This window comes from Bos grunniens, chromosome 21 (genome assembly GCF_055505025.1).
Source record: "Bos grunniens cultivar Pamir isolate PY7600 chromosome 21, Bosgru_T2T1.0, whole genome shotgun sequence".
NCBI lineage: Eukaryota > Metazoa > Chordata > Mammalia > Artiodactyla > Bovidae > Bos > Bos grunniens.
This window is the reverse complement of record NC_141185.1, coordinates 3,591,703-3,613,799: the sequence shown is the minus strand read 5'-3', so window position 1 is coordinate 3,613,799 and position 22,097 is coordinate 3,591,703. Positions and strand designations below refer to the sequence as shown.

General features: G+C 52.8%; 1 protein-coding gene across 15 annotated transcripts in view; it reads left to right on the top strand.

Annotated features, from left to right (window-relative positions):
- Positions 1-22,097, top strand: part of WDR20 (WD repeat domain 20) — a 64,805-nt gene that overhangs the window by 39,288 nt on the left and 3,420 nt on the right. For 2 of the 15 annotated variants that reach the window (XM_086362869.1, XM_086362867.1), the window contains exons 2-3: positions 4,142-4,324; positions 15,396-17,055. The exons of 1 other annotated variant lie outside the window; for it this stretch is intronic. In XM_086362869.1, coding sequence (XP_086218995.1) covers positions 15,476-16,414 — 939 coding nt within the window. In that variant the 5' untranslated portion in view covers positions 4,142-4,324; positions 15,396-15,475 and the 3' untranslated portion in view covers positions 16,415-17,055. Of the gene's footprint in view, positions 1-4,141; positions 4,325-5,360; positions 5,533-6,967; positions 7,046-15,136; positions 17,056-17,405; positions 17,676-22,097 lie in introns of those variants that run through there. 12 more of the 15 variants (XM_086362862.1, XM_086362860.1, XM_086362865.1 and 9 more) reach the window with 9 other exon arrangements.

Sequence of the window (22,097 nt, the reverse complement as noted above, 5' to 3'; positions counted from 1 at the left end):
TTCATGGGTCACAAAGAGTCAGACACGACTGAGCGACTGAACTGAACTGAATTGATGATAACAGACGTAAAGTAACACTGTGATCATATAAGTGATTAAACACTAAATTTTGTGTAATGAACTAAAGTACTTGGAGAGTTGAGATAAGGGAGCCAACTTGGGAAGTGGTAGTTGGGAAAATGCTTGCTGGAGGTGGTGGGACTTGTACAGATGGATAAGATTCCTGCAAACGGGTAAACGAGACTATCCCTGCCGAGAGGGCAACTCAAGCCAGGAAAGAGGGGACATCTGCCCGCCCCAGACTCCACGTGGGTGGACGGCAGGACGAGCTGAGTGGTGGGACATGGGCCCTCGACCCCTCCCTCCCTCCCTCCCCAGGTTCCTCAGTGGTAAAATGCGGTTGGTATAAGCGTGGACTCTGGGGGGTGACTGTGAGACGACATGCGATGCTAAGAGTCAAGTTCCTGGTGCGCAGGAAGTGTTCAGTGGACCGAAGTTGCTGTGGCTGTTAGAGAGGATGGAAGGGCAAGACTGCTGGGTAGTTGTCATGTTGTGATGTGACGGGAACTAGGAAGCCCCTGCAGCACTGCCCCCGGGTAGGTTGTGACCGGGATAAACCAAGAATGGTAGCGACCATTGGAACGCTCACGTGTGCTGGGTGCCTTATCTCCGTTATCCGCGGGCCTCTCCTTGGCCCTGTGGGGAGCTGGGGAGCTTCGTTCTTTGCGGCTGTGAGAGAGGTGATGCTCACCTCCCCAGAGCCACCTGGCCACCTCTTGGGAAGGCAAGGTTTGAACCCAGGCCTGCCCGGTTCCAAAGTGTAGGCTCTCTCTCCTTCAGTTAAACTGTCTTGACCTGGGAAACCGTCTATCGGGCTGATGACCCCGCGGAGAAGTGGCGGCCGGCTCGGGACATTGGCATTGTTACTGAAAGGTGGGTGGATTCTGACCCCACTCGCCAGAACAAAGGAGGGGGAAGAAGAGGAAAGAAGATAGTAACCCAGCAGTGGAAAAGAGACACAACTCGGTGACTGGCTGTCAGAGGGAAGAGGACGAGATGAGTTGGAGGTGATGGTGCAGCTGGAAATAAAGGCAGGAACTGGTGGTTCCAACGTTCCCCTTACCTGGCTTCAGGCTTCAGAAAGCTCAGGCACCACGGCTGGAGTCCCCAGGTTTCTCGGAAGAATAATTTCCTGTAGTTGGGCACCTTGTTGTCACTTCGGGGCTCACGGGAGTCTTGCTGGTGTGAGTGACTCTTGCCTGGCTAGTGTCTGCTGTTCTGGTGCCATCGTTGCCTTTGGGGCTTGAAGGGGAGTGACCTTAGGGAAGAGAAGTGCTTGCTTGTGTTCCTTGAGCCTCGGTCTGTGTTTGTGCCTTCTGGGACAGTGCCGCCCCCATCAGTGTTGAAAGACCAGTTTTTAAAATTGCAGCGAGTAGGGGCTCCTCTTTGTTTTCCATCGCGTTGCGCAGGCCTCTCGTCACAGTGGCTGGCTGTTGAGGAGCAGGGGCTCCAGGGGCGCAGGCTTCGGTAGCTGCCGCAGGTGGGCTCAGGACTAGAGCAAGGCTCAGGAGTTGTGGTGCGCAGGCTTAGTTGCTCCGTGGCGTGTGGGATCTTCCCGAATCAGAGGTTGAACTCGTGTTCCTGGTATCGGCAGGCAGATTCTTAACCACTAGACCACCAGGAAAGCCCTGGACTGATACTTTTGTAAAATAAAATAAGGATTACTAGGAAAAGAACTGAAAAAGACATTTAGGAAGCAAATTTGGATTTTTTGTTACCAGAGTCGGTGGGTATTAAATCACTCTGTCACGTTGCCATTTTAAATGCTTATTCTCAGTCTCTGCTTAATTTTGACTGCAGACTAGCAGACTACTCATGGTCTGGTACACTCTGAGAGCAGTAATCTAGGAAGAAACTTTGTTAAGCAAATTAGTAAACAGGACGCTTTTGGACAATTTACTTCGAGAGTAAAAATTGTCTATCAGTTGGCGTTTGAAACACTGCAGACGTGTGTTTGTGTGCTCTAATGACAGACAGCATCTTTCAGTGAGGTTCCCTGTTAGGGGCAGGAAGGCAGAAGAGCTATTCCAAGAACTGAGGCTGAGGTTGTGAGGGATCCATGAGTTTAAAACTAGTAGCAATATTTGGAAACAATGGTGCTTTAAACTTCCTCTGTTCTTCTGAGAATCACTATTTCTTTTGCTCATTTAATTTGAATTAGTTTGTTTTCTCTGGTAACATTTGGCTTGCTTCTGAATTGTTTTTTATGTTTTGGTGCATAATTTTATGTATATTCTTTCATGGCGTAGTTTCTTAAACTGAAAAAAAGAAGTCTCAGTGGTTGCCGATATAGAGATCACGTAATAATTTAGCGGTTCTAATTTCAGATTTGATTTTTGACTCTCGCCATCAGCGTATCTTATATTTTGTTCTGTCTTTACTTTTGCTGCTGTTTCCTTGCCCTGAGTCATGTGCCGAGTTGTTCCCTTAGTCTCGACTTCTCTCTCCCTCCTTCGGGCTGAGCCCAGGAGCTGCTTACCCCCAGCTGGCCTCTCCTGTCTGTGGTAAAGGGGCTCCTGTCCGGACCCCCCCCCCCACCTCTGCCATGCACCCACTTCGCACATCACAGGACGTTCAGGCCCCGCGCACGGCCCCACTTCTGCTTGCTCCAGAGTCGGGGCTTCCTTTCGTAGACCACACTCTGCTTAGCTCATCCTCTGGACAGCACCCTGGGGTTGGGAAGAGAGGTGCTCTCCCCACTCCAGCTGCGGTGAGGCAGGGAGAGCCCTCCACGCACGTCTTCACTGCTTTGCCCTGGGCTCCCAGGGTCACTCAGCTCCAGACGGCCTGGTGCTCAGGTTTTGAGCCTGTCATCGTGAGGTCTTCTTTTTCACACACTGTTTGTAATCTGACAGACCTAGAATACTGAGTCACTGTCCCAGGCCTCTTCGGAAGAACGAGATCTTCAGACCCCATACTCGGGGTGGTCCGTAGGAACCAGAGCTGTGAGCCCCAGAACCGCACACAGGGCCAAAATGGGTGTTTCAAGGAGACGCTTGGTCGTCTCCACCGGTGATTCTCCGATAGCAGGGGAAGCAGCGGGTCACCTTCATTTCAACAACATACTGGATTGCAGAGAAGGTTTCTCATGAAGAAAAAGGTCCTGCTTTTAAAGGGGGAGGCACTTTGAAAAATCATGTTTAGCCCAAGTCAGAAGTCAGACTCCGGAGTGTACGGTGTGTTTTCTCCCTGCCCCCTCTAGGGTAAAACAGGTTTGGGCTCCATATGCAGCCCTTCCGCTTCTTGAGTAGGTACAGGGACCTCGGCTGGGTTATTTACCTTCCCTGAACTTTTCTCGTCTGTAAAATGGAGGTAAACGTGGTCTCTCTTGAAGTGTTATGATAAGGATTAAGATGATGCCTGTACCAGACTTGGAGTGTGGGTTCGATGAGTGAAAGTCACTTGAAAGCTAACGCAGAAGAGACTGTGACCCAGCGCAGGAGCCGCTGCCTCTGCATAACTGGCTGCAGTCCTGGTTCACAGCCCGAGCAGGCATCAGGATCACCTGGAGCACTGTTGCATCTACAGCTTGCTGGGCCCACCCGCCCACCCTACTGGTTTGATTCATTTGGTCTGGGGTGGGGCGGGAGAAGGTGCGTCTCTGAGTTTCCAGGTGACGCCGCTGCTGCCTCCGCTGGTCTGGGGACCACACTTTGAGAACGACTGGGCTGCAGGTAAACCCACCAATGAGCTTGTCGGTGCTGGAGCTGTATGAAAGCTGAGCTTTTATGTGGTTAGAAAATGCTTGAAATACGTTTTACAAACACTGAATTTAGTATCTCAAGGGTTTTTACCTCCTGAAGTCCAGGAGTCTTCATTAAATATATGTGAAGAAGAATAAGTTGCAAGAGTAACAGTTGTAAACATATTATGGATAGTCTAACAATATCAGATTGGCCGAGGTATGTGAAAGTGCTTTTATAAAATGCTGAAAACTGCAAAAAAAATTTTATAAAAATTAAAATATTTCAATATTTTAATTTTTAAGATTGAACATCATAATGGAGTATAAAATAGTGTAACTTAGAGTTCTCATCTCAATGTGCTGTTTACCGTGTGTATTTTTCTCTTTCTCCTCCAGGCTGCTGACTTGAGTAAACCAATAGATAAAAGGATATACAAAGGAACACAGCCTACTTGTCATGACTTCAACCACCTAACAGCCACAGCAGAAAGTGTCTCTCTCCTAGTGGGCTTTTCCGCAGGCCAAGTCCAGCTTATAGACCCAATCAAAAAAGAAACTAGCAAACTATTTAATGAGGAAGTAAGTAGCACCCTGTCTTAGCTGTTAAGAACCCCTATAAGAATGTATACGTTCTTACCGAGGGTATGGGCCTTATAATTTTACTCTGTGAGTGAAGCCCATTTTCCATCCTCAGCTGTCCTGCCTAGTATTACCCAAGTTTAAATGTGGTGCGTTGACTTGTTGACTTTTACCTGTTCTTTATTGGGCTAACTGTTTTTTTGTGCATTTTTTTATGTTCAGGTGTCTATAGCAGGTGTTTTAAGAAAAATTGTTTTTATAATGGAGATAAGGACGAGACTAATAGCTTGATCTTTATAATTTAAATAAGAAGATAAAGAATTCTAGATTGTATTCACATGGCCAGAAAATTTCATGCAGATCAAAGAACTTGCTAATATTTCCTTAGTTTTCACAAACGGTAGATAAAGTTTTGATGTGTCTGTTTGACAGGCATACATCTGAGAATTTGCTCTCTTGCTCTTGAAAGCATTTGCTCTAAAATCACCTCTTATGTGGTTAGAACTCCTGGCACTTGAAACTGGCTGGCAGGGCACAAGCTCCTGCCTGTGTTGTGCTGTGTCCTGGGATTCCTGGTGTCTCCAGTCTCATTCTTGAAGGAGCCCGAGAGATCTGAGCTGTCTGTTCAGAAACATGTCAGAACCTTTAAACCTGGGCAGATGGAAGTTGCCAGATAGATTATATCTTTAAAAGCTGTTGGAGTGGCTTTTCAGTCCCAAGTATTGCCATTACATATTTGACGCACTTCCTCCGCTGTTTCAGTGTGACTTTCCTAGTAAATGGAACGGACGAGGTCGGCTCCCTGAGTTAGAGGCCCTGGCTGCAGTCTCCTTGTAACCTCAGCCCTGGGGTGACGAGGGTCAGGTCACCTGAGCCTCTGTCGGGAAGGGCAGGAGGTTTTGCATTGTTGCATGGTGTTAAAGTTATTAACTAGAAACAGAAGTACATTATAGATTCTGGTTTTTAAGAAATAATTTTGTTTGGGAAAGAATACTCCACTTGACAAATTGCAGTTAAAATTCTGATTCTTTTGCAGTCCCTATGGTATTTGCTGTCCATGTATATCCAGTATCCATCCACAGTGCTCCTGTTGGACTTTGCCAGTGGATTTGGTGAAATCTTTTGAACCCTGCCACCTCCTCTTCTAGTTTCATCTGGGTTGACTGGAGCAAAACTTACCATCTGGATTGACAAACTAGAGAGGAAAAGTATTTAATCCCGTTTTCTGTTAAAAAAAAAAATCTTAAGCAGAAAATTATTCTGTTTACCTGAACATTTTATTAACAGCATCTGAGGGAGTGATTTCTAAGTAGCTGGATGATTTTGGTGGGGGAGTTGGTGGTGGGGAGAGTGGGGACACAAAACTATACTTCTCTGCATTCTTAATAGAAATGGTGAATTTGGCATCCTTGTGGGGTTCTGTTTGTGTTTAGGCGGGGACGTGCTTTCGGTGGGGAGGAGATTGGAGCCATGTAAAGGGTGGTTGGTAAACAAGGTCGGGAGGCCGCCCGGCTGTGGATGGCACAGCATGCCTCCTGGAGAACAAGAAGGATTTGTGTGCCATCGCTGGAGGGGGGGTGGTGTGCAGCACAGGCCCCAGGGCCCTGAGAGCACTCGGTCACCTCAGCTCTCCCCATTCCTTACTCAGGACAGCCGGGAGCCATGGGCTGCAGCTCCCCACCCTCAGGGAGTGAAGTGGAGTTACCTCCTACTCTTTGTACATTTTATTTGGAAAGTGGCTGTTCAAAGGGAGAGGATTGTGTGTAGTTTAATGCCAACTTGGCATTTACATCTCGAGGCTGAAATTGATTGCCCTTCACAGTGAGAGTGTTCTTTGGCCATACGGATAGCATTCTCATCAGATTTTGGTCAGGATGTCTCAGAGACAGGGTCATCGGAGGTTTGTTTCTCAAAGGGTGCCAGGGATGGTGGTTGAAGCAGTCGATAGGCCGTGCTTTGCATTCATGTGAGACTTGGAGGTTTCCGAGTATTTTATCTGCTTTCTCTGCACGGGAGGGCAGGCTGTCGTCTCCACTGTGCAGACAAAGAATTAGAGAGAGGATGAGTGAGTTGTCCAGACCCGGCAGCAATTTGATGATATGCCTAGATCCAGAAATTAATTCCACGCATCCTTACTGACCATAGATTGTAAGCCCCATCATAGCTGGTTGCCATATGGGCCTTGTCGCCTCCGGAGCTCACTCTTCTGTGAGATGGACAGGGAGGATGTGGAGCGTGTGTTATGAACAAAGTAGCAAGAGAGGTGGGTGCTAACTGCACTCTTCAGGATGTACCAGATATCATAAAATAAAAACAAAAATTCAGTGAGGGAGGTTTGAGAAAGCTTCCAGAAGGTGACGTTTGACCTGGGTTTGAAAAATGCGGAGGAGTCGGAGGAGGATGAGAAGGGCCTTCGAAGCTGGAGAAAACACCTTAGCATGTGGAGGAGCATGAGGCCAGCAAGACCTCAGTGCGTGGGCCTTGGAGTGGCCAGAGGTGAAGCTGGACAGGGGAACCGGAACTAGATTGCAAAAGCCTTTCGTAACATGCTGAGAAATTTGGACCTGACACTGGAGGCTGTGGGGCAACCTTTGGGGTTTTACTTAGTGAAGCGGAGTGATAGGATCAAGTGTGTTTTTTTAGAACTCTTGTCAGCACTTGGGGAAGATGGATTGGAATGAAGATAGCAAGACGAGTGAGGAGGCTCTAGTGATTGTCCAGGTGAGAGCTGAGGACTTGACCTGGAGTTGGGACCATTTCCTCATTCATTCTGCAGACCTTGGTGGCTGACCACATGCAGAGAACACCTGCCCTGTGTCTCCCCTCCAGAGAGGGGGAAGTGTGAACAGCGCCCCACACACAGACACACGCATACACGGCACGTGGTGGTGACTTGTGATGTCAGAGGAGACAGTAGGCCTGAGGGAGAGAGACAGACACAGCGCCTGATGGACAGGGAGGTGGGGCACGTCTCGGAGGAGATGGTATGCTTTGAGCCTCGTATGAGAAGGCCCCCCAGGTACGGAGCTGGAGTGTTCCTGCAGGAGGGAGAGTGGGGGCAGGCCCCTGTGGGAATGAGCCTGGGGACAGGAGCCCTGGTAGAGGGGCGTGGAGTGAGGGCGCAGCCCGGGTTGCTGCTTGGCCTCCGTGCAGGGAATCTCGCACTGGGGAGCAAGAGGTGGTCTGCTTGGTGTTTTTGAAAATTACTCTGGCTCCATCTTGGAGACGGAGTTGGAGAGATGGATGAGCAGATGCTGGGTTTCTGGCTCACTTGGCGCACTGGGTGAGAGGGGAAGGAGCAGGTGCTGGAGCAGAGCGAAAGGTCAGAGTTCCTTTTCCTGCTTGTTAAGCTTGAGAGGCCAGGGGTGGTTGCGTACGTGGATCTGGAGCTTCAGACTAGAGGTAGATTCTGGGAGTGGTCAGCATATAGATAGTAATCACGCCCCTGAGATGAGATGTCAGGTCTGCGGAGAAAGCACAGTAGGAGCAAAGACAGGTCTGCTGCGTCCTGGACGTGTCTAGGACTGAGCCCTGTTTACACTCCAAGGCTCCAGCCATCTGTTCATTGCCTGCAAAGGGGCATTTACAACAGTCAGTCTATTACCATGAAATTTACAGACTCAGAGTACAGTGGCTAAGAGCATAGCCTCTTGAACCTGAGTGTCCAGAGCACAGACAGCAGCCCTGCCCCTTCCTGCCCGCAGGGTGTGGGTTTGTACCTTCATCTCTCCTCAGCCGGAAGGTGAATAGACATGCTCCCCAGGAGGGGTGGGGAGGATGGGAGGCCGGCAGAGGGTCTGGAGCGCCAGCCCTGGGGAGAGCTCGGGAAAGTTGTGCACACGGGGGAAACCGGAGGTTCATTTCACCGGGGCTTGCAGGAAAAGCTGCTTGGGAGGTGAGGTAGCAGCAGTTTTGAAGGAGAAGCACAAAAAATTTTCCAGAACAAGAAGGTAAGAGCAGGGCAACACAGAGAATGAACACTCATCAGACAGGTGATGGGGACTGTTTATCCTGACTGCGGTGTCTGTCTGTCTGTCTTACTCATCCGAGGGCTGCTCAGCCTCCCGTGATACACAGGCACACACGTGTGCATACGCTGCAGTACTGATTACTCTGACCTGGGCCTCCTTTCTGAGGGCATCTGCTCTGTGAGAGTAGAGCAGATGTTTGGGTGGACGGATGGGATAGGTGGGTGGGTGGAAATGGAGTTCTGGAAATCCACATTAGACCAAAGATGGATGAAAATGTCTGTCTGGGAATCGAGTGTATCTTAAAAGGTGATTTTTCCGCCCATTGAATAAGAAGTTTTAAATACTTGTTTATACAAAAAATTGGGACAGAGAGAAGTACAAAAAAGATAGGAAAACATGACCTGTGAATCCCAGTGCTCACTGGTCGCTTTATCATGTTTGTAATTTTTTACGTTTTCTAAGAGGTGAACTTGTCAGACTCACACCTTCCGTTAAAGATGCTGGCAGCCTTCACCTCCCAGTCTGGCCCTCAGTTTGCCCGGTTCTGTCCGGGCATTGGAGGTGAGCCCTGCCCTCCAGGCCATCCTGGCAATGAGACCCGGGCTGCTGTGCCAGTGGAGCCCAGCCCAGGAGGAAGGCAGGGCCCTGTCCTCTGGCCTTCCTTCAGGGGTGCTAGGCTGGGACTGCTTTCTGCAGCCTTCAGGGCGGGCTTCGGGCCTCTCCTCGCAGTGTCACCCGTCTCTGACGGGACTTGAAGTATCTAATGGGCTCTGTGAGTGTCTTGGCACTTCTGATGAGCTCCCAGACCGTGCCACCTCCTTCATCGTAAGAGCTGCTGGTGGGAGGGGTCACCGGGTCAGGTTCAGCCTTGTGTGAAGCACCCCAGAGGGTGTGGATCCCCTTGTTCATCACTGATGATTACAGTGTCCTGGGGAAGAGACGCAAAGTGGCGGTTCCCACGTGGTGATGAACTCAGGCCCGTTGGGTCTCTGTAAAAGTCCTGATTATATGGGGACTGTGTCCACAGAATAGTAACTTGAGAGGATTTTCAATTGTGTCTGATTGCTGGGTTAGATGGAAAATCTCAAAAGACCTGGTCGTCTCTGCTGCTGGCATCCCTGGCGTGTGACCAGCGCCCCTCTTGTTGACTGTCTGCTCTCTGGCAGGTTGTGGCCAGGGCAGCAGGGCAGAGGCTGTGGTCTCTTGGTGGACACCCAGCCGGCTGCTGCCCGCGGCTGGGCCTTCTCTTCAGCCCGCGCCCCCCGGGGCAGGGAGGAGAGGGACCCAGTTTCGCAGTATTCTGTCTAGTCACCCTCCAAAAGAGTGGCTCTGGGCACTTTGTTAGTTTTGTTTCTGTTGCTTTTTTTAATCAAAGGAAGGAAATGGGCATGTAATGATCTCCTTCAAGTTTTAATGTTGATAAAAGTGACATTTGATCCTCTTTCCCAGGCTTTGAAATCCCCTCTCCTGATAGTAGTACTTCCCGAGGGAGCAGCGTCTGTAAGTGCCTTTATAGAATCAAAGCTCTTGGCCACTGTTTTTGCTTGTGACTACATTGTGGCTTTTCCAGTAGCTGCTGTGGCTTTTGAACTGTTTGTTTTTAGTATTTTGTTATAAATTAATATCTGCATTGTAAAATGCATACCCATCTCTCCCCAATAATTTTTTTCCTGCTTATTATGTTGATAGCAGTGAAAAATAAAGTGTGTGTGCTTGAGAAAACTTCATTTTAGCAGTGGTGGCTTTAATATGGTCACAGGTTTATTTTTGTTGTTTCCTTTATACTGGTTTCATATAGTTAGAAAATCTTGTTTGTGAGTGCCGTTGATGATGGTAGTTTTGATGCTGTTGCGTTTCTTCACTGGATTAATTTTAGAAATGAGACGGTTCCTTCTGCATCCAGAAGGGTGATTACCAGGGGGAGAGCGGGTGGGGGAGCCCACATCCTGGGCAGCTGTCTTGGCGTGCAGACCTGGCATACTGATGCCCAGATTATGGACGTTATGGGATTTTGTGGGCGTGATCATGGCAGTAGGCCTCGGAGCATTTTGGTGTTTTCCTGTTTAATGGAGAGCCCGGCGGCGATGCTAGGCGACCTGAGAGCCTGTCTCACCCTGAGACCTGCCATGTCCTTCCCGCTGGGGCGGCCCCCTCAGCCTCTCCTCTGCAGCCCTGGAGCAGGGGCTTGCTTCTCCTGGCCCCCCCACCGACCCTGTGCCAAGACAGGGATGTGGGGGGCGGGGAGCAGGGCCCCTGGCCTGGCCCACGCTCACTCAGCGGCAGTTCCTTCCTCTCCTCATGGGACTTCGGGCTTGTTTTCTCTGCTTGCCTGGGTTTGGTCCCGCTCGCTGTAAGGAGCTTGTCCCCAGAGTTTACACCCTGCTCCTCTTGGGCGCCTTCTGCCTTGGCCATCTGACTGTCACATGTCCGGCGGTTGCTGTCCACAGCCGATACCCCTGTCCTCCCCGGTCACTTTCCTCAGCTCCTTACTCAGTGGGTATACGTGGACGTCTCCCCCAGCATGGCCGCCGTCCGCTCCTCTCTGTCACACCCTTCCCAGGTGCTGTCCCTCAGCTCCTCGGAGTCTGTTCACAGGCCTCCCCCACTCCGCCCAGCCTCACCCCCTGGGAAACCGTCCGTCCTGCCCCCACCTCTGGTCGAGTTTAAGAGCTTCTTGTCGGGGGACAGTTGTCACAGGCTACGGAGCAGTCTCTCTCCACCCGCACCGTTCTGTGCCTCCCGACGGGAGATTCCGCTTGGTTCTGTGACTTCCCTTTCCAGGAATCTTGGGTGTGAGCCACAAATTCAATGTAAAATTTTCTAATAGCCACAGTGAACCATTTAAAAAACAGGTGAAGTTGATATTTTATCTAATACATCCAAGTATTATTTTGGCATGTAATCAATATAAAATTATGAATGAGGTGGTCTCCATAGTTTCCCAGGTCTTCAGAGTTCAGGGTGAACTGTGCCCTTGCATCATGTCTCGCTGGGCCAGTCACTCTCAAGGGCTCGGGGCTGTGGGGTTGGTCAGCACTGGGCTTCAAGGTCACTGCCCAGAGCCCTGAGCCTGGGCCTCCGTGTCCTTGAGTCCTAGCTCACGATTCCACATCTGATTTCCGGCCCTTGCTCAGGTGCGCCAGTGGAGGGGGTGCCAAGACGTCCCCGAGCTGCCTGCCCCCAGCCTGGGTGCCTGCCTTTCCCCGGCTGCCTCGCCCCTCCTCTGCCCAGGAGCTCCTCACAGGGGACCTCGGGTTTTGCCAAGAGTGTTTTTCCAACATAAACATGTGCTCGTCCAGCTCAAGGCCTCACTGAAACTGGAGAATGGAAGCACAGAAGGGAAATCCCGTTTCTTAACTTCAAGAACTAAGATGCCTTACTCTGTTTACTAGACATTTTCTAGAACAAAAGTATACCCTTATGGTCCCGAGACTGGGCTGCATTCGTTCTAGTTACTGAGCAGGGTATTCTAGGTATTTGTTTCTTGACTTCTGTTCTCTTTTTGTTAAACCCAAACCAAGAACAGTATGAAATAATAGCCCAGAGCAACTTGGTTCAGAGACTCCTAGCCAGCCCAGGACATGTGTCCCGCACCTCACCGGGGGCTGAGAGGCCTGTGCCGGGAGTCACCTGGCGCGTCGCCAGGACGACAGCTCGTGGTTGGCTCCCCGTCCGCGCCCTTGCTGCCCTTCTGTGTGGACGCCCTGCCGCCGCCTCCAGCCGCTGTCTACTGCCCTTTCCTTCTCGGCTCGGCGAGCCCGCATGCCAGGGCAGAGGCCTCGCAGGCGCTCCTGTGAAGCTGAGTCCCTCCTCCCCGCCCCCTGTCCCTGTGCCTGCTCGGTGTTCGCTCACAGCAGACCCTGTCCATTCCCCTCCTTTTCATCCCTCGTGAACGCAAGTTCCCCGCGGGAAGGGACGGCTGTGAGTGGCGTGTCCATGTCGGCTTGTCGTCTGTGCTCAGTGCAGGAGTGAACGAATGGGCGTGGGTGGTGAGCGGGAGGGCCTGCAGGGAGCCCCGCAGAGCCTGTCCCCCAGGGGTGACAGGGCACTCGTGCCTGCCTTCCTGTGGGGAGCGGGACACCCACACCCTGCCGGTGGAGTAGACGTTGTTGCATCCTCCGTGGGCGGTAACTGGTGATCCCTGGAAACAGTTGCCAGTGCGTGCGCCTTCTGACCAGCTATCCCACTAGGACCGTACCCTGCAGCTGTGTCTACCGGTGAAGGCTGCAGCACACACCAGTTAGTCTTTGCCACGTAAGTGTCCGTCAGCAGGGGCTTTTCAGATGCAGCGCAGCACGTCCGTGTTGTTGAGTCCTCTGCACCATAGGAAGGCACGGAGAGGCCATCTTCGGACGAGTACCGACCGATGCGCGTGGTGTGTGACTGGGTGAGAAAGCAGAGGTGCAGACGGTGCAAAAGAGGAAGCTGGGTCCACATGTACCTGTACTTGCCGTGTCCCCACAGGAAGACCCTGGGAGATGGACAGGAAGCCAGCGACAGTGATTCTGGGGTGGGGAGAGGGGTGTGAGTGAGGCTTTCAGCTGGACACTTTTATATGTGAATTATGACTGTATCACCTATTTAAAAAACAAAAGCTTACGTCGTGGGGTCTATGTATGCAAAGCCTCGTGCTCAGGGCCTGGCCACAGAGCAGATCCTCGGGTCAGAGGTCAGCACTGCTGTCCTGACGTGCCTACCACGCGCCCAGACCCACGGTCCCCGAGACGAAGAGGAGCTTTTCCCTGCCCTTGTGCACAGGCTGGTGGCAGACTGACGGTGCAGAGCACTGGAGAAGCCCTTTCTACGTTGGAGTTGGAGCTGTGGGCCGTTGGTTTGGGTGGTTTGCAGGTGGTGAGGTGTGGCATGTCTGGTGCCCCAGCAGGGCGCGGAGGTGGGCTCTGGTTTCAGTCCCTAAGTTGTATCCGTGTGTGTGCTTACAGCAGGCTCAGTGCACCTTTTAAGCGTGGGATACTCTTGAAACGTGTTTTGGCTCCCCAGTAACATGTATTTAATAACGGTGCCGTGATTCTGTATCTCCATACCTCACAGTTGCAGAGAAATGCCATTTTTATTTGATAGCATTACAATTTTGAGTTCTAATGGAGTCATTTTTGCAGTGTCTTTTTAAGCCAGAAATAAAATTTTCTCTTGACCATAGTGCTAGATATTTTTGTGTTCATCCTTAAATGGAGAGATGTTGGAAAGATTGAGATGAGGTTTGGTTGCAGTGAGATATGAGGTGCAGGAGTTGAGGCCACACACAGCTGGACGGGGGAGAGGTCGCTTCTGCAGCTGCCCCTCGAGGCCCTGGCCGGGAGGTGAGCCGCACGGTCCTGGGATCCTCGGCCCCCAGGCGGGTCACATTCAGAGAGACAGCCTGGCCCACTGGGTACAGCAAGGCCTGGGGGCTTGTGAGGTGCCCCCGGCCTCCTGTGGAAACCCTGGCAGAGCAGCCTGGGCTTGCAGGTTGTTGGCCTTGGTGCAGGTCAGCTGCTGGACCGGTGGGTCCCGGGCAGGAGAGGAAGGGCGCGAGGGTGAGTGTGCGGCTGTGAGATTGCAGTGACAGTGAGGCCGCCTGCTGCTTGGAGCCCTCACCCGGCCCGCAGGCCCCAGCCCCTGGCCCTGCACCTCGTAGGGTCGGGCCTCCCCGCTCCTCCCTAGCTGGGGACAGGTTGACCACCTCTCTTCTGGGGCCTCATTTTCTGTGACTTTCTGTAGAGATGCAGCAGACGCACGGCGCGAAGCCGACTAGGCACGGGGCCCCGTGTCTTGGTGGGCTTCCCGTCCCTGTGGCCCGTGGCCCCCTGAGGCTCGGGTCAGGGAATCCCAACCACACGGGGGAAGTGGGAGCATGTATCGCCTCCCAAGCCTGAGGGCTCCCAGAGCACCAGTTATGGGGGTGGCAGCAGGACTTGCTGGGAGCTTTGGGTCCTGGGAACCCCAGTGGTTTCTGGTGCCATGATTTGGGGGCCGGTGAGCTCCGTGCAAGGTGTGCAAGCAGGGGCACGGACGTGGGGGTCATCCTTCAGGGAGTTTCTGCTTCTGCCTTTTATGCTTTTGGTTTTAAAGGGAAAACTCCCAATCTGTGCCCATTAAAATTGGTCAGTGGGTCAAAAATAAGCGTGGGGTAGAGATTAGGTGTTAATCATCTGTTAATGTTCTTAAACACCGCCTTGTTCCAAAGAAGGTGGGGGGATGGCCTGTAAGAATACACGCAAGACAGGGATGGTGAGTGAGGCAGTCAGTGAGTCAGGGCTGAGGTCAGAGCCCAGGGAGGTGTGCGCTCCTGTCCTGGGTGTTGCTGGCTGCACGTGGACCATCCCCTGACCCCCGGGAGTCTGAAGGGGCAGGTGCCGTGGGGACGGGCCACAGGGGCCGTGAGGGCGCAAAACAGCAGAGCAGAGCGCCTGGGGCGGTCCAGCACTCAGCCGTGGGGCCCGCGAGGCTTGCCCAGGGGCCGCATTGCACGGAGGCTGTGCAGGTGCTGGAGTCCCAGACCCCGGGCTCCCGAGTCGGATGTGTGACGCGCCAAGGGCTGCCCCCGCCCTGGTGCGTCCTGAGCCTGGCACAGCGTCGCGCGGGCACAGACTGGGCTCCCAGCAGGGTTTGCTGAATAACTGACACCCTCAGTGCAAGCCAGCGTCCCGACACCTCAGTGCAGTCCTAGAAAGCGATTCCACGAGGGCCCAAATGCCCTTCTCTGCCCTGCCCGCAGGCTGGGGCGTGGAACGCCTGGACGGATGTGTCCATTCTCACCGAGAAGCAGACAAGGTTTCTTGCTGGAAAAGTAGACCTTGAAAACTTCTCCATTGTGATAACTTGTTCTCCTTTGTCTTCACAGAGACTAATAGACAAGTCACGAGTAACCTGTGTCAAATGGGTTCCTGGTTCGGAAAGCCTTTTCCTAGTAGCCCACTCGAGTGGGAACATGTACTTGTATAATGTGGAGCACACTTGTGGCACCACAGCCCCCCACTACCAGCTCCTGAAGCAGGGGGAGAGCTTTGCCGTGCACACTTGCAAGAGCAAATCCACGAGGAACCCTCTCCTCAAATGGACGGTGGGCGAGGGGGCCCTCAACGAGTTTGCTTTCTCCCCAGATGGCAAGTTCTTGGCGTGTGTGAGCCAGGACGGCTTCCTGCGGGTGTTCAACTTTGACTCGGTGGAGCTGCATGGCACCATGAAAAGCTACTTTGGAGGCTTGCTGTGCGTGTGCTGGAGCCCCGACGGCAAGTACATCGTGGCGGGCGGAGAGGACGACCTGGTGACCGTCTGGTCCTTTGGGGACTGCCGCGTGATCGCGCGGGGCCACGGGCACAAGTCCTGGGTCAGCGTGGTGGCCTTTGACCCCTACACCACCAGCGTGGAAGAGAGCGACCCCATGGAGTTCAGTGGCAGTGACGAGGACTTCCAGGACCTTCTTCACTTTGGGAGAGACCGAGCGAACAGCACCCAGTCCCGGCTGTCCAAGCGGAACTCGACTGAGAGCCGGCCCGTCAGCGTCACGTATCGGTTTGGCTCCGTGGGCCAGGACACGCAGCTGTGCCTGTGGGACCTCACGGAAGACATCCTCTTCCCCCACCAGCCCCTCTCGCGCGCGCGGACACACACGAACGTCATGAACGCCACCAGCCCCCCCGCGGGCAGCACCGGGAACAGCGTGCCCACGCCCGGCAGCGCCGCGCCGCCCCCGCTGCCACGGTCCAACAGCCTCCCGCACGCCGCCGTCTCCAGCGCCGGCAGCAAGGGCAGCGTGGCAGACGGCGCCATCGCTGCTGGGGTCAGCAAGTTCGCCACACTCTCGCTGCACGACAGGAAGGACAGGCACCACGAGAAAGACCACAAGCGGAACCACAGCATGGGACACATCTCCAGCAAGAGCAGCGACAGACTGAACCTCGTCACCAAAACCAAAACGGACCCAGCGAAAGCCCTGGGGACGCCCCTGTGCCCTCGCATGGAAGACGTCCCCTTGTTAGAGCCGCTCATCTGTAAAAAGATAGCACATGAAAGACTGACTGTGTTAATTTTTCTTGAAGACTGTATAGTCACTGCTTGTCAGGAGGGATTTATTTGCACATGGGGAAGGCCTGGTAAAGTGGTAAGTTTTAATCCTTAATGCTGCACCAGATCTAGAACTTGAATAGGTAGCGATTTTTTTCTTGCGGGAGGGGTGGGGTGTACAACGAATGTGAACGACACTTCTTATTCTTAATGTAAATCTAAATGCATCAGAGCCATAATTTTGGATACTGCATGCCATATAATTCCAAATCATTTGATAATTTACCTTAGAACGTTTAAAAAATATAATCAAACTAATTGCCAGCCAAGTCAGTCACCCTCCTGCGAGTATAGAGTCCCACGGTTAGCCTTCCTGTATTAGACTATTTCGATTTTAGGAAAATCATGCCAGTGTGGGGAAACAATGACTTTAAAATGCTAAAATTAAAATTTCTGCTTTAACTGGAATATTTTTGCTTAACTACTCAATTAGAATATTGTACACCTGATCAGAGTGTATGTTCAATACAGACGGCCATTAATTGTCATTTATAGTCCAATTTTTTATCTTAATCATAAACTGTTTAGGAATCTATGAAATTTAACTTTAGGAACAAAGTGTTCAGCAGGGTTGATTGATATTATTTTTACATTGTTCTGGCAATCCACAGAAAGAGAAGAGCCTTAATTTTTAAAACCCATTTTAGTCATTTTATGACAATTAAAATTGTTTAATAAACATCTTTTTTCAAAGAAGCAGTTTGTAGCACTTTGATTGAGATTCTGTGCACTGATGAAGTAGCCACATCTCTCAGAGCCTGGACGGTTGCCGTGGACTGCGGGCCAAGGGCGCAGAAGTGCCTCTTGTCACACAGCCAGGGTCTCGCGTGGTGGATGTGACTTGCTTATGTTTTTCCAGCAAGGGGAAGGAGCTTTTCTTTTCTTTCTTTTGTTTTTTTTTTGTGGGGGTTTTGGTTGGGTTTTTTTTGTTTGCTTTTTGTTCAGCGAGGCACATGACCACAGGCCCTCGTGAGCCTTCTCAGCTCTGTTTTGTACAGGACCCAGGGTTCAGAGAGCTTCCCGCCTCTCCCCTGTTTGGGTTTCAGGTTCCCACAAGAGGCAGAGGGCAGGTGCAGCGTGTCCGTCTTCTGGATCGTTCTTGGAAGGCACCCCACGTCTGTGGCAGCGGCTCCCCCAGTGCCCCCCTGACTTGGCTGCGCCCACTTCCAGGGGAAGCCACTCTGTTTGGCTTGATTCCTTAGCGTGAGGATGAGCTGTGGGCGCAGTCGCTCTTTGGCTCACTGTGGACGAAGTGGCTCTTGGAGCTGTACGTTCCACATCGAGATGACGATGGTGTTAGTAACTTACTTGGGTCACTTGGTTTGTATTTCGTTGTGTACACCTTTGTGATTAAATACAGAGACCCTGATCGTTCACACTGGTTTGAGTAGTGAATGCGATGCAGCAAAGTGCAGGCTTGGTTTCTCTGTGGGTCGAGACTCTGGTGCAGCAGCAGCTCTGGGCCCCCCGGGTCCCCCCCAGCCCCCACTGCCCTCGGTCAGGGCCGGAGCCCCGCACTGTTTGCCTGGCACTCCCTCACGCCGCGACAGCAGAGGCGGTGTTCTTCCGTGTGAGAACCGCAGTCCATGGGAATGCTAACGTCCTATTTGCCTTTAAGAGATGGCCTTTTGTTCCTAAATGTTAACTGAAGTCAGGTAGCAAAGGCAGCCATCCTTGCGGAGCGTCTCAGGCTTGAGGCTGTCAGATGGAGAGAGGAGCCCACAGCCCGTGTGCAGTTCTGTGTACCTGATATAGTATTAGAAGTTCAGTACCAGAGGCTTCTGTACCTGCATCGCATTAGAAATTCAGTGTCGGATGCTTCTGAGGCATTGAGTATGCAGTTTCAAAATTCAGGACTTGATACTGGGCCCAAGTGAAGAGTGGCTGACGCAGGTAAGTGGCCTTGAGAGGGTGGGGGTGGGGAGAGTGCGCCCTGCGGGACTGTTGGTTCTGAGCGCTTTGCGGGTGGGCCGTGTTGTTCTGGGGCGCTTTCTGCCTCCTCCCGCCTGGCAGACACTAACTCACTCAGGGCTGGCCTGTGGATGGGAGCGGGGTAGTGAGCAAGAGGAGGATGTTGTCGGTTCCTTAAAAAACAAGCTATGAAACGTGCTGCCGGAAGCCTGTGTCCATCTCCTCCACCCCAAACTTAAAAAACGTCGTCCCTGCACGGTTTGGGGTTTGGGACTTGGTCATAGACTTGCTCTTGCGGTGTCTGCGGGTTAGTGTGCCCTTGATGTCTTGTCTGTACCCTGTCTGGGGCCCTGGCTGGGTGTTGGGAGCTGGGGAGGGGCTGGAAGGCCCAGGCTGGCTCTGGACGGGGCAGGGCCCCCCGAGGCCTGCCCTGCGCCTGGACGGCCGGCAGAGCCCTGCTGCTGTCAGGAGGACGGTGCGGGGGGCTCTCCGAGACCAGGACGAAAGTTGCTGGCGCTTCAGGAGAGGCCGGGGGCACGCAGCGCCTCCCCACCGCCCCTGGGTTTGTTTTCAGGGTCCCGGCTTCTGTGGCCTGGGGTCAGGAGGGGTTGCTTCGACTTTGAGGGGTTCCAGTTGCAGGTGTATAAGGAGCAGTGGCCTGCTGAGGGGGTTCTAGGGAGTGGCCTTTGCAACTTTTCTCCCCAAACTTTGAGCTTCCTCACTGAAACTCGTCCGTTTTTCAGCTGGAACATTATCCTGAGCAAAAATACCTTTTCTAACCTCACCTCTGGAATAAAACAGCTTTAGACAGAATCTGTGATGGCTCAGTCAGCAAGATTTTCCATCATGCATTGAGATGCGTTGATGAAAAAGCACAGAAATAAAGCGCTCAGGGCGGCCCATAAGCCAAGACCCCCAAGTGTGTGTGGGGGGTCTTCTCTGCCTGCCCTGCTCGGGCTCCTCTTTTCAACCTTCTAGGAAACCCAGGAGCTAGGGTCGCATTGTGGCTTGGGTGATTCTGGCTTCTGAATCCCCGGGCCGCCCCAGCCCCGGCCCTTCTCTGTGTTTCTCCTCTCCGGGAGGACTGGAAAAGAAAGCCTTGGGAAAACCTTGCCTTCTTTTAAAAACAAATGTGTAAGAGGGAGTAGGCAGACTCTTTAAAAATAATCAGGAGCTTTGGGTTCTGAATTGACTTGCATCGTGGTGAAGAATATTAAATTTCATCTCTGTGCCAGACCTTCTGGCACTTTGGAAGGGTTCTCCTATGAGCCCTTGGGACTGAGGGTCAACCTTGATGGAAGAACACTGAGGAGTAGAAGTACGGGAACGAGGCACCACGGTGACAGTCGCAGGCTCCCAGAAGCAGGGAGGAACAGGGTGCCAGGAAGCCGCCTCAGTTCCTCAGGCGTGCGTGCATCCTCAGTGTTCTGGCCCCTCCGGGCCTGCAGCCATTTCTCCCCGTCTCTCCACCTCCTGTGGGAAGAAGCTGTCGAGTATTGCATTTGCACTGGAGTTGGTGAAGCTGTTTTATCCATGTCTGCACCGGTGGACGAGATTCTCGTCACCTCCTGTCAGAGGGAGGCCTTTGATTTCTTGGTGCGGAAGCTCAAAGGGTAAGGGGACACCAAGGGGCCGGTGGGGGCTCCGGGGAAGAAGTCCTGTGAACACCCAAAGGCCATGAGGGTGGATCCAAGTGTCTGAGGAGGAACTGGCGGGAGAGGCCGACTGGATTTCCCAGGAAGGATGCACATGGGGTCCCATCCTGTGCGGAGGGCCCAGCCCAGGGGGCCCCTGGATAGATCTGTGGGGGGCCCAGCCACTGGGCCCTGGATGGATCATGGTGGGCCCCTGGATAGATCACGGAGGGGCCCAGCTGCTGGGCCCTGGATAGACCATGGAGGGCCCCTGGATAGATCTTGGGGGGGGTCCGGCTGCTGGACCCTGGATAGGTCATGGGGGGCCCCTGGATAGATTTTGGGGGGGCCCAGCCGCTGGGCCCTGGATAGATCATGGAGGGGACCCGGCCGCTGGCCCCTGTACCTGGGGCCTGAGGGGAGGCGGTTGGGCCCTGCGCAGGTGGTCCTGCTGTGTCGGGGTGTCCATTCCGGGGCTTTCCTTCCGCCACATTCGCATGTAGGGCTCACGAGTGACCGGAGAGGTCTACCTCGTGGCCCACAGGCAGGGTGCTGTCGGCCAGGCCCTCTCCTCGCCCAGCGCGTGCACCGGTCATGCTAGGCTGCTTGGGACTATCCCCTGTTTGGGTCGTCAGGGGGCTCAGCCCCACGCCCCAGTGCTGGCCAGTGAGGAGGACAGTGAAGGGGGCGGGGGGTCCGGGGCTCACCTCCAGAGGCACTGGTACCAGCTATTCCCACTGAAGCTCAGAGCCAAGTTCACGGGTTCCCTCCAGAGAGGGAAGTGGTCCCCGCTGGTACTGAGTTTTGTTCATTGCTGCATCTGTCACATGGATTTTGTGTCACAGTTAATGTCGCTGTCTCTCAACTTAAATATGTAAAAGAAAGGTTTTCTGCATCTTTGGTTTCTGGTTACCTAAGCTTATTAAAGGTCACTGTGTTAGGTAACGCTGTTTAACATTGTATGAATATTTTACCTTTAACAACAAAAAAACACGCCTATGTATTTCCTTTTTTTTTTTACATTTTTATCTGATTTCTTGAAAACTTGAATAAATTTCATAAAGAGCCTTCCTAACAAAATGTTGGTAAATTAACTGTTGCAGTAATTAATGAAGCTTTAATATCAGCATTGTTACTTTGTAATTTTAAGAAAGTCATGCTTTTGTTTCATCGCCCTGCTTTTCAGCTGTCCCTTGTCACTGTCACAGCTAGAGACTTAACGCCGTTCTTGATATTCTGAAGAACTCTGGGATTGTCCTGTGTATAGTGACATTAAATAAACGTGTGAATGAACTGTAAATATAGATAATTTTTAAGTCATTTTCACATCTAAACTTAAAAAAATCTCAGTGAACCAAAAAATGAAAAGCTTTTAAATGCTGTAACATTAAGGGCTCTGTTCATGTTTAGAGAACAAATAGCCCCAGGAATTTCTACCTCTTATTACTGGATTCTGAGTTTTTCCTGATTCGAAGCTTACTAAATGGAATGTTTGTTCTGACCATCGGAGGTATTCATTGTTTCCTGTGACCTTCCTCTCGGCCGAGCCCCCTTTGCCGCGAGCTGGTGGCCCGTCTGTGCGGACGCTGGGAGGCCGCCGGCTGGAGTCCAGGTGGCCGCAGGCATGCTTCTGCAGCGGCCCTGCCCCGGTGGACTTGTTGGCTTCCTCCTCCGAGTCTCGAACTGTTTGCAGGGGCTCTGTCAGTGCTGTTGGGGCCCTGAGGCCCCTGGTGCAGAGGGAGCGCCGTGAGCGGGCGGGGAGGAGGGGCTGGCCCCTCACCCTGCGCCCTGGTACCACTGGTACCTCCGTCTCTGGAAGCTTCTCAGCAAGAATTCTGGGCCTGGACCTGCATGTCCCACCCGGGGCTCGCCCTCGTCGGGCCCTGGGAATCCCCACTCAGCTGGTGATCCCTGCTGTCTCCGTCCGGGCCTGGCGGGGCGGGCAAAGCCTCTGGCCACTCCCTCCTGGCCGCCTCTCCTCAGGGTCTCCAGAACCCGCCCGATGGTGCGGCCTCCTGAGAGTGGGGCCCTCGCCCGCCTTTGACTCGGAGCTGCTGGAGCGGGAGAGACGTCAGGTTCTCCGCCCTCAGAGTGACCCGCTCCTGCAGAAGCCAGACGCCGTCTCCTCGGCCCTGGAGTAGGTTTTAGGCCCTGAATTCTAGTAGATTCATGGAAGTTTAAAAAGACACAGGT